Here is a 12,812-nt window from a genome sequence, read left to right on the forward strand (position 1 = left end):
ATGAATCGTGTTAATCATGAGTAACATGGGTAAATTCATCACTTTCGAAAGTAGGTATGCAGTAAATACATTGCCACATATGTGCACATGTGTTCAGATATGCTTTTAAAAAACATATATGGGGTGAGCTACAGTTTAAGATGTATTTTTAGCCTCACTTTGCTTTGTCAAACTATGAGCTTACAGACTTATTAGTCCTGTTATTCCATGTGGACCTCTGGACATCTCGGGAATGCTGAGTTTTATCTTTATGTTTGCAAAATTAGAAAAAAATCCCAGCAGATTCCCAACATAACTTTTCAATAGTTATTATGATGCTTGATTTCTCTGTCATTTAAAACTCGTTATTTACAGTTACTTTTGGAATATGTAGTAATGTTATGTCTGTGCAGTAGTATAGGGATGTTGAAGGGAGATGTAAAAATACCACAGGTGTGACTTATTGAGTATCCTGTTACCAGTGTTTATTTTTTTTAAAGTATGATGGGCTACTACAATTTTAAATAGCCAGTTCTCTGATTGAAATTAATCTGATATTAATGTTGGTTTGCAATTTGCTGTGCATGAACTGTCACAAATACAATCACATATGTATGATACACAAGTTGTTGGCTATGAGTGGTATTAAGTGGCAAGTTATTTCAAACCTTTTCCAGCTATATGGAGCGTGCCTTTAAGTAGCAGCTCATAGCGCTCTTGTGCTGCATCTTGATGCACTGTGTAACCAAGTAACCAGACATTGCTTCTATCTCCATGATTTCAAATTTTAATACTGAAATATTTCACTTTGCTCGTGTGGAAATGCGTTGGTATCTGGACAACAATGACTACTTGCATTTATATAGCACCTTTTATCATCGTTAAACGTACCAAGGTGCTTCAGGGGAGTGCTATCAAACAAAATTTGACACCAAACTTGGCTAAATTGGCAGGCAATAATTAGTGGGGTGCCACAGGGATCGGTGCTGGGTGCCCAGCTATTCACAATATATATTAACGATTTGGATGAGGGAACAAAATGTAACATCTCAAAGTTTGCAGATGATACCAAGTTGGGTGGGAGGGTGAACTGTGACGAGGATGCAGGGATCCCACAAGATGAACTGGACAGGTTGGGCGAGTGGGCAAATCAATGGCAGATGCATTATAATTTGGATAAGTGTGAGGTTATTCACTTTGGAAGCAAAATCAGGAAGGCCTGAATGGTTGTAAATTGGGAGAGGGGAGTGTGCAGCGGGACCTGGGTGTCCTTGTGCACCAGTCGCTGAAGGTAAGAACGCAGGTGCAACAGGCGGTAAAGAAGGCTAATGGTATGTTGGCCTTCATTGCGAGAGGTTTCGAGTACAGAAGCAGGGATGTGTTGCTGCAATTGTACAGTGCCTTGGTGAGGCCACACCTAGAATATTGTGTGCAGTTTTGGTCTCCTTTTCTGTGGAAGGATGCTCTCGACGGAGTGCAGCGAAGGTTTACCAGACTGATTCCAGGGATGGCGTGACTGTCATATGAGGAGAGATTGCCTCGGTTAGGATTGCTCTCGCTGGAGTTCAGAAGAATGAGGGGGGATCTCATAGAGACTTATAAAATTCTAACAGGACTCAAAAGGGTAGATGCAGGGAGGATGTTACCAATGATGGGTGTGTCCAGAACCAGGGGTTACAGTTTGAGGATTCAGGGTAAACCATTTCGGACAGAGATGAGACAGTTCTTCACCCAAAGAGTGGCGAGCCTGCGGAATTCATTACCACAGGGAGTAAAATTCTAACAGGACTCAAAAGGGTAGATGCAGGGAGGATGTTACCAATGATGGGTGTGTCCAGAACCAGGGGTTACAGTCTGAGGATTCAGGGTAAACCATTTCGGACAGAGATGAGACAGTTCTTCACCCAAAGAGTGGCGAGCCTGCGGAATTCATTACCACAGGGAGTAGTTGATGCCAAATCATTGAATATAGTCAAGAGGCGGGTAGCTATAGCACTTGGGGAGAATAGGATCAAAGGCTATGGGGAGAAAGCCGGATTAGGCTATTGAGTTGGATGATCAGCCATGATCGTGATAAATGACGGAGTAGGCGCGAAGGACCAAAAGGCCTCCTCCTGCTCCATCGTCCATGAATCTATGTATATGTAAAGCAGGAGGCTATAAGTAACGTTTTAATGAAGATAGAGAGGCAAAGAGATTCTGGAAGAGAATTTCAGTGCTGAAGGCCTACGTGGCTACCCATGTGGATTGATTAAAGTGCAAATGGCCAGATTTGGAGGATCACCTAGATCTCTGACAGTTGTAGGGCTGGGGAGGGACAAGACCGTGAAGGGATCCGAAAACAAGGATATGTTTTAAAATCTGGCTCCCGATCTGCCAAGATCTATGTAGGTCAGCAAACATGGGTGATTAGGGAATGGGGCCGGCTGCGAGTTAGGGTATGGGCAGCAGGGATTTGGATGAGCTCAAGTTTATTAAGGGTGGTAGATAGGTGGCTAGCTCGGAAAATGTTGGGAGTATTCAAATGTAATGGTAACAAAAGCATGGATGAAGGTTTCAGCAGCAGGTGAGCTGAGCTGACCAGAGTTGGGTGACGATATGGAGATGGAAGTAAGCGCTCTTGATGATGGTGTGATTACCATGTTTGGAAGCTCACCTCAGAGTCAAATCCGCCTCCAAGGTTACAAACTGTCTGGTTCACCCTCAGATAGTCACCGGGAGAGGGCCGGTGCCGGTGGCTAGGGAACAGAATTTGCTCAAGGACCAAAGACGATGGTTCTGCCTCTCTGATATTTCATGAGAGGACATAGAACATTACAGCACAGTACAGGCCCTTCGGCCCTCGATGTTGTGCCGACCTGTGAAACCACTCTAAAGCCCATCTACACTATTCCCTTATCATCCATATGTCTATCCAATGACCATTTGAATGCCCTTAGTGTTGGCGAATCCACTACTGTTGCAGGCAGGGCATTCCACGCCTTTACTACTCTCTGAGTAAAGAACCTACCTCTGACATCTGTCTTATATCTATCTCCCCTCAGTTTAAAGCTATGTCCCCTCGTGCTAGACATCACCATCTGAGGAAAAAGGCTCTCACTGTCCACCCTATCTAATCCTCTGTTCATCTTGTATGCCTCAATTAAGTCACGTCTTAACCTTCTCTCTAACGAAAACAGCCTCAAGTCCCTCAGCCTACCCTCATAAGATCTTCCCTCCATACCAGGCAACATTCTGGTAAATCTCCTCTGCACCCTTTCCAACGCTTCCACATCCTTCCTATAATGCGGCGACCAGAATTGCACGCAACACTCCAAATGCGGCTGCACCAGAGTTTTGTACAGCTGCAACATGACCTCATGGCTCCGAAACTCAATCCCTCTACCAATAAAAGCTAACACACCGTACACCCTCTTAACAACCCTCTCAACCTGGGTGGCAACTTTCAGGGATCTATGTACATGGACACCGAGATCTCTCTGCTCATCCACACTACCAAGAATCTTACCATTAGCCCAGTACTCAGTCTTCCTGTTATTCCTTCCAAAATGAATCACCTCATACTTTTCTGCATTAAACTCCATTTGCCACCTCTCAGCCCAGCGCTGCAGCTTATCTATCTCCCTCTGTAACTTGTAACATCCTTCCGCGCTGTCCACAACTCCACCAACTTTAGTGTCATCTGCAAATTTACTCACCCATCCTTCTACGCCCTCCTCCAGGTCATTTATAAAAATGACAAACCGCAGTGGCCCCAAAACAGATCCTTGTGGTACACCACTCGTAACTGGACTCCAGTCTGAACATTTCCCATCAACCACCACCCTTTGTCTTCCAGCTAGCCAATTTCTGATCCAAAATGCTAAATCACCCTGAATCGCATGCCTCCGTATTTTCTGCAGTAGCCTACCGTGGGGAACCTTATCAAACGCTTTACTGAAATCCATACACACCACATCAACTGCTTTACCCTCATCCACCTGTTTGGTCACCTTCTCAAAGAACTCTAAGGTTTGTGAGGCACGACCTACCCTTCACAAAACCACGTTGACTATCTTTAATCAAATTATTCCTTTCCAGATGATTATACATCCTATCTCTTATAAACCTTTCCAAGACTTTGCCCACAACAGATGTAAGGCTCACTGGTCTATAGTTACCGGGGTTGTCTCTACTCCCCTTCTTGAACAAGGGGACAACATTTGCTATCCTCCAGTCGTCTGGCACTATTCCTGTAGACAAAGATAACTTAAAGATCAAAGCCAAAGGCTCAGCAATCTCCTCCCTAGCTTCCCAGAGAATCCTAGGATAAATCCCATCTGGCCCAGGGGACCTATCTATTTTCACACTTTCCAGAATTGCTACACCTCCTCCTTATGAACCTCAAGCCCTTCTAGTCTAGTAGCCTGAATCTCAGTATTCTCCTCGACAACATTGTCTTTTTGCTGTGTGAATACTGACGAAAAATATTCATTTAGCACCTCTCCTATCTCATCGGACTCCACGCACAACTTCCCACTACTGTCCTTGACTGGCCCTACTCTTATCCTAGTCATTATTTTATTCCTGACATAGCTATACAAAGCTTTAGGGTTATCCTTGATCCTACCTGCCAAAGACTTCTCATGTCCCCTCCTGGCTCTTCTTAGCTTTCTCTTTAGGTCCTTCCTAGCTAACTTGTAACTCTCGAGCGCCCTAACTGAACCTTCATGTCTCATCTTTACATAAGCCTCCTTCTTCCTCTTGACAAGTGTTTCAACTGCTTTAGTAAAACATGGTTCCCTATCTCGACCACTTCCTCCCTGCCTGACAGGTACATGCGTATCAAGGACCCGCAGTAGCTGTTTCTTGAACAAGCTCCACATTTCCATTGTGCCCATCCCCTGCAGTTTTCCTCTCCATCCGATGCATCCTAAGTCTTGCCTCATCGCATCATAATTGCCTTTCCCCCAGATATAACTCTTGCCCTGCGGTATATACCTATCCCTTTCCATCACTAAAGTAAACATAATCGAATTGTGGTCACTATCACCAAAGTGCTCACCTACCTCCAAATCTAACACCTGTCCTGGTTCATTGCCCAGTACCAAATCCAATATGGCCTCGCCTCTCGTTGACCTATCTACATACTGTGTCAGGAAACCCTCCTGCACACATTGGACAAAAACGGATCCATCTAAAGTACTCGAACTATTGCGTTTCCAGTCAATATTTGGAAAGTTAAAGTCCCCCATAACAACTACCCTGTTGCTTTCGCTCCTATCCAGAATCATCTTTGCAATCCTTTCTTCTACATCTCTGGTACTTTTCAGAGGCCTATAGAAAACCCATAACAGGGTGACCTCTCCTTTCCTGTTTCTAACCTCAGCCCATACTACCTCAGTAGATGAGTCCTCATCAAACGTCCTTTCTGCCACCGTAATACTGTCCTTGACTAATAATGCCACCCCTCCCCCTCTTTTACCACCTTCCCTGAGCTTACTGAAATATCTAAACCCCGGCACCTGCACCAACCATTCATGTCCCTGCTCTATCCATGTCGCCGAAATGGCCACAACATCAAAGTCCCAGGTACCAACCCATGCCGCAAGTTCACCCACCTTATTCCAGATGCTCCTGGCATTGAAGAAGACACACTTTAAACCACCTTCCTGCCTGCCGGTATACTCCTGCAACTTTGAAACCTTACTCATGACCTTACTACTCTCAACCTCCTGTATACTGGAGCTACAATTCGGGTTCCCAATCCCCTGCTGAACTAGTTTAAACCCTCCTGAAGAGCATTAGCTCTTTCCAGTCCTGGATGCAAGCAGTCTGAAAATTTAGAAGCAGTGAGGGGTCGAGAAAGGTGGTGGTGTCGAGGCTGTCATCCGCAAACATGTAGAACTTGGAATTGTGTTTTCAGATGATGTCGCCAAGGCGCAGCATGTAGATGAGAAGTAAGAAGGGACCAAGGATTGAGAAAATAGAGCAGGAAGCAAAACCATTCGATAGGTGAGAATGGAATGACTTTTAGAAATTGGATGCAGACCAGACCAAGTTCGTAATCACGCATGTTGAAAATCCAAGGATGGGACACTTTAAGGTTTAGGAGTATCTTGGCTAACTCAAGTTGAGGCACATTTCTTTCTCCCCTCCTATGCCATTGAGCTGCTCAGCTGATTCAACTTCATTGTGTGCTACTTTGGCAATCTTAAAGATTACTCTTAAATGTGGAAGCTCTCTTCCTCAATGCTGATTTAAATGTGTAATTGGTCCTTAAATATCTGTATTTAGGAACAAAAGTTTTCTAATCATATATTGAAAATATTTGAGGTACAAAATGTATGTTGACTAGATTTTGAGATGGTAATAACAGTGAGACAGTCAGCATTCGCTGCCGTCACTCCATTGAAACTGACAGCAGCTTTGAAAGTCTGCAGAAGCACAGAATACCTTGGAAATTCATAAATCGCTGTCAGTGACTTTTGCGCTTCTCCAGAGGCTGCTGAAGTTCCCATCAGACTGCAATCAATGGGAAATCCTGTGAATTGATGGAATTTCCACCCTTAACACTTTTAGCCTCATTGCAAAAACCCTTGAAGCAATTGGGTGTAATTGGGTTTTTAACTATGTGTTTAATGATGTTCTGCTAAACACCCTCATTGGTCCTCAGAAGCAAATTTTATTTGCGGAGTGCCAAATTTCTCCAGAGTAAGTTCAGCGTTAATTTTTAAAAAAAGTTTATCTTTGGTTTAATGCTAAAACAATTTATTTTGCTATCTGAAAATTGAAGTTAGAAGCAAAGGTTATCAAATGTTTTTAACTTCTGCTTCGCTAAGCAGAACATTTCAGCGCTGCTTACCTCCCTTCTTGCTGACATTACTGATGCCAAGATGTCCCCTTGTCTTGTTGCCAGATTTAAACTGCAATTGGGAAAGGGGAAAATCAAGCCAAAGATTGCTACATCTTCATGGACAGCTTCCATCGAGATCAGCATCTTGCGCGCCACTTCAATGCCGGTTGCAAAATCAGGACTAATACCCTCCTAAAGACTTTAACTCATTTCTGTTTTGGCCAAAGCTAATTGTTTTTCATTTTGTTCTTTTAGGCCTCTGTTGGGAGACAGAGTCCACGTGTGGTGTTATATCGAACACAGAATCTATGTTCCTTAGAAAACGGGCTTCAGTCTGGAGGAGGTACAGTATAATCATAGCTTAAGAATAGTTGTGCCTTAGTAAGAGTTGTTGAAATTCACTTTTTCTTCAAAGAATTCCACTATTATATTCTAGCCATTTATTTATTTAATATAATAGACACTCTTGCTGAATAGCGACTTTCTCTTCATGCCAGTCTCTTTTGATGATGTCACTTCTAGGGAATACCTCATTGTTATTATAGCGTTTAAACCTTTCAGAAGCCTGAGAATATCTGTGGAGTTATTCAGCCTCTGGAATCTACACTAAATAACAAATGGAGGTGGGGTAATAGTCATGTTTTTTTATGGTATCCCACTGTCCATGTTATTCATGATCAGTATGAAGAGGAGTATTATTGTAAAGTTATAACCTTTCCCAATAACTTTAAGCTCTTTTAGCTCAGCTGAAATTTTCCAAAATCTTAGTTTAAGTAATCCAATTTCCCCCCAAATTCTGCTGAATTCCAGGGTTGTTGTTCACTCTGAAGGAATGCATCATTCTGTTTTTGGCTAGTTCTGTTTTCCGGCTTATCATGGAGCCATCTAACTTTTTTTTTTACCCGTCATGCTGCACGTCACTCTCTCAGTCTTAGAGCCTCAAAGCAAACTGACCATGTGCACTCCCACTGAGATAGAAATTGGAGTCTGATGCGTGTTACGGATAAGAATTTCAGTAACAAGAATGAGGTGGCACAGAAGTGGGCAGCTTAATGGAGATGGTAGTGCTGGTGGAGGATGTGATGTGAGATTTAAGCTCTGCTGTTGGCTGACATGGATTTGAGAACTGGTTGAATCTGAAGAGTTGGTAGGGAAAGGGAAGGAGTCAGTGACCAGCGACTGATGGACATTGGAAATATTGGCTTCAGTTTTCTGGCTGATCCAGAACTTGATGTAGAGTAGGGAGATTGGCAACACAGAAATGGTTGTGGAGTCAAGGGAAATAGTGGAGAGGTAGAGCTGGGTGTCATGAACAGCACACATGGATTCTGCACTCTGAGACTGAACTACACCATGTAAATAAGGCAAAGGAGTGGCCTGTGGAGGTGATGGGATGTGGGAAAGAGAAGTCATCGCTGGACGTACTTTGTCCATCTTAAGATAGGTGAGAATGGAACCCCTTGAGGACAATCAGCAGTCTTGGCAGCAGGCAAGAGACAATGGAGACTACGGAGTGCTGTGATAAGATGCAGAAGGTAAGAAAGACAAAGTACCATTCTCAGAAGTCAGAAGATGTTGCTCATTGCTTTTGCCAAAGTCGTCCTGGTGCTAGCAGTCCTGGGAGGAGAGTATCTAGTCCTAGAATGCTATAGTTCAACTGGCACGCTGTAAGAACACCATCTGTTACTCCTCAAGGCAACAACAAGAGAACTAGAAGATATAAAACTCCATAGAACCAAGATCACCATCACATCCTTCAGAGAAAGATGCAGCTATCCTAATAAATATCGAAGTAGACACAGCCATCATAGAATCCCTACAGTGTAGAAGAAGGCCATTTGGCCCTTAGACCCTCTGAAAGAGCACCCTAACTTGACCTACACCCCCACCCTATCCCAGTAACCCCACCGAACCTTTGGACACAAAGGGGCAAAGCATGGCCAATTCACCTAACCTGCACATTTTTGGACAGTGGGAGGAAACCTGAGCACCGAGAGGAAACCTACGCAGACACGGGGAGAATGCACAAACTCCTCAGAGACGCACACCCAAGGTCGGGTTCAAACCCGGGACCCTGACACTGCGAGGCAGCAGTGCTAACCACTGTGCCACCACCCCGGCAGCAACTACAGAATAATACCAAGATGATGCTCCTTCACTGTCATTTGGTCAATATCCTGGATCTCTGTTTCTAACAACACTGTGGGTGTATCTACACCACATGGACTGCAGCGGTTCAAGGCAACTCACCATTCCCTTTTTGAGGGCAATTAAGGATGGACAATAAATACCAGCCTAGCAAGCAATGCCCACACCCCGTGAAAGAATAAAATAAAATCCTCTACCAGGTGACTGATGGCAACAAACAGTTGGAGCTAAATTCATTCTCTTGGGATTACTATGAGGAAAGTCAATGAACATGCATTTATTATAACCTAATGCTTGACAACATTGATGAAGGTAGAACAGTAATTTATATTTGTACAATAGAAAATTACTGTGAGTGGTGGAGATCTGAAATAAGAAAAAAAAGATGGAAAAACTCAGCAAGTCCGGCAGCATCTGTGGAGAGAAACTGGGGTTAATGTTTCAGCAGAATTGAGGAAAGATCAAATGTAAGCTTTTGAAGCAATGGGAGGGGGCAGGACGATAGACCAAAAGAGGTCAGTGATTGGGTGGAGGCCAGGGGAGAATAAATAACGAAAGATTTCATGATGCAAGAGCCGAAGGGAGTGGCAATGGATTTTGTAAAGAAACTAAGGTTGTGCCCACATCATGCGTGAATTGCAGTGTTAAAACCATCTGAAAGCAGCATGAAGAAATAAAAGGAACAAGCTGAAGACTGACCCAGCAAAAGAAAAAGACAAAAAGCACACAGTACAAGATGGAGGCAGAGGTTTGACCCAAAGTTGTTGAAATCATTGAGTCCAGAAAGGTGCAGCGCACAGTCAAAAGATGAAGATATTTATAGAGTGTCCACCCATGGGAGAATGTTGTCCCGTGCTTAATATTGAAAAGACAGTGGACCAAGTGACAATTTAATCGCTGATTCATGTAATTGACATGAAAACCAAGTCCTGGAATTCGCAGATTTTGGAAATGTCCCATCAGATCGGAAAATAGCAAACGTGATTCCCGTTGGGTGACGTCTGTATGGACTTTTTATATTCTCCCCGTTTATACGTGGGTTTCCTCTGGTGCTCCGGTTTCCTCCCACAGTCCAAAGATATGCAGCTTAGGTGGATTGGCCATGATAAATTGCTCCTTAGTGCCCAACGGTTAGATGGGGTGACAGGGTAACGGGGATAGGGTGGGGGAGTGAGCCTAGGTAGGGTTATCTTTCAGAGGGTCAGTGCAGACTCAATGGCCTCCTTCTGCACTAGGGATTTTAAAGGAGGGAGCCAAAAAGCAGGCAACTACAAGCCAGTTAGCTTAACATCTGTCATAGAGAACATTGTGGAATATGTTAAAGAGGTTATAGCAAGGCACATCATAAATCTCAATGCAATCAGCCAGAACAAACATGGATTTGTGAAAGGGAAATCATATTTGACTAATTTGTTGGCGTTCTTTGAAGAATTACCAAACAATGTGGATAATGGGGAACCTGGGGATGTGCAGTACTTGGATGTCCAGACGACATTTGACAAAGTGTCACATCAACTATGCAAAATTAAATTTAGTGGTGTATTGGGTTAATATTGGCATGAATAGTGGATTGGTTAGCTAATTGGAAACAGCGAGTTGGCATAAATGGGCTATTTTCCGGTTGGCAAGATGTGATAAGTAGACTGCCACAGGGATCAGTGTTGGGGGCTCAACTATTTACAATTTATGTCAATGATTTGGTTGAAGGGACCAAATGTATGGTTGTTAAATTTGCTGATGATACAAAGATGGGTAGGAATGTAAATTGTGAAGAGAGCATAAGGAATCTGCAAAGGGATACAAGTAGGTTAAGGGAACGAGCAAACACTTGGCAGTTGTATAATGCGGGACAATGTGAACGTATCCACTTTAGCAGAAAGAATAGAAAAAAACAGCATATTTTTAAATGGACTGAGATTACAGAATTCAGAGGTGCAGAGGGATCTTGGTGTCTTGCTACATGAGTGACAAAACATTAGTATGCAGATACAGCAAGTGATTAGGAAGGCAAATGGAATGTTGTCATTTATTGCAAGGGAATGTAATATAAAATTAGGAATGTTTAGCTACAGTTGATGAGACCACAACTGGAATACTGTGTACAGTTGCGGCCTCCTTATTTAAGAAAGGATATAAATGTGTTAGAAGCAGTACTGAGAAGGACCACTCGACTGATAACTGGAATGGGGCGGCGGTTGTCTTATAATCAAATGTTGGATAGGTTGGGTCTGTATCGATTGGAGATTGGAAGAATGAGAGGTGACTTTTTTGAAATATAAGATTGTGAGGGGAAGGGGCAGCACTGCTGCCTCTTGCGTCGTGGAGCCGGGTTCGATCCCGCCCCGGATCACTCCTTGTGGAGTTTGCACATTCTCCCCCGTGTCTGCGTGGATCTCACCCCCACAACCCAAAAAGATGTGCAGGGTAGGTGGATTGACCACGCTAAATTGCCCCTTAAGTGGGGGAGAAAAAATAATTGGGTATTCTAAATTAATTTTTTTTTAAAGATTGTGAGGGGACTTGAAAGAGTGGATGTTTATGGGAGAGACAAGAATTGGGGCCACAGTGTTTAAAAATCAGGGATCTCCCATTAAGACAGGGATGAGGAGATTTCTTTTTCTCTCAGAGGATCATGAATCTTTGGAACTCTCTTCCCCAGAGAGTGGTGACGGCAGGATCAATGAATATTTAGCACAGGGCTAAATCGCTGGCTTGAAAGCAGGCCAGTAGCATGGTTCAATTCCTGAACCAGTCTCCCCGAACAGGCACCGGAATGTGGCGACTAGGGGCTTTTCACAGTAACTTCATTTGAAGCCTACTTGTGACAATAAGCGATTATTATTTTCGTTTAATTTCTTTCGGGGCTGGTGGGAGGAAACCGGAGCACCCAGAGGAAACCCACGCAGACACGGGGAGGATGTGCAGACTCTGCACAGACAGTCACCCAAGCCGAGAATCGAACCTGGGACCCTGGTGCTGTGAAGCAACAGTGCTAACCACTGTGCTACCGTGCCGCCCATGTAGTGCCCACACACATAAGAAAAGTGCGTAAGAAAGCAGGAATTAGGAGTAGGTTCCTTGATCCTGTTCTGCCATTTGTGGAAATCTAAGTACAACACATCCACAGGCTCTCTGTCCATGGTGCTTGTCACTTTCTCGAAAAGAACACCAATAATTAGCCAAGCATGATTTCTCTTTCACAACAGTCCAGAAAAAGTTTGCTTCCTTTCAGCGTGTTTATTCTTCTATCCTTTTAAAGCATTTACCTTTTTCAGTCCACCTTCTTCAATGACGCAAATGCAACCCTATTAATCGCTTTACATGGATTACATAGCATAAACAAACAGAAACAGGCAACTTGGCCCAAACAGCCAGTGTTTAAGCTCTACTTAAGCTACCTCCCATTTTTTCTCATCTAAATCCTCATTATAACTCTCTATTCCTCCCTCATGTTTGCCTAGCTTCCTCATAAGTGCACTTATACTATTTGCTTCAACCACTCCCTGTGGTAGCATGTTCCACAGTCTCACAGTCCTGAGTTCCCTGTTAGATTCATTGGTCTTATGTTGATCTTATGTCGATGGCCTTTAGTTATGCTCTTCCTCACAAATCGGAACATTTGTCTCTGTATCCACCCTAACAAAACCTTTCAATAATCTCTATTAGGTCACCTTTGAGCCTTTTTTAAGAGAAGAGAAATCCAGCCTGTTCATGCTTTCCTGATATGTATACGATATGCATTTCAGGTAAATTCTTGTAACTCTTCTCTGTACCCTGTCCAGTGCTTCTATATCCTCTTTATAATATGGTGAACAGAACTGCATGCAATATTCCAGGTGCAGTCTAATAA

The 12,812-nt window shown here is 43.5% G+C and overlaps 1 protein-coding gene across 5 annotated transcripts in view; it reads left to right on the plus strand.

Annotated features, from left to right (window-relative positions):
• Positions 1 to 12,812, plus strand: part of LOC140394918 (mesoderm induction early response protein 2-like) — a 105,641-nt gene that overhangs the window by 8,348 nt on the left and 84,481 nt on the right. For all 5 annotated transcript variants that reach the window (XM_072482106.1, XM_072482108.1, XM_072482105.1 and 2 more), the window contains exon 2: positions 7,070 to 7,157. In XM_072482106.1, the coding sequence (XP_072338207.1) occupies positions 7,070 to 7,157 (88 nt within the window). The remainder of the gene's footprint in view (positions 1 to 7,069; positions 7,158 to 12,812) is intronic.

This window comes from Scyliorhinus torazame, chromosome 18 (genome assembly GCF_047496885.1).
Source record: "Scyliorhinus torazame isolate Kashiwa2021f chromosome 18, sScyTor2.1, whole genome shotgun sequence".
Lineage (NCBI taxonomy): Eukaryota > Metazoa > Chordata > Chondrichthyes > Carcharhiniformes > Scyliorhinidae > Scyliorhinus > Scyliorhinus torazame.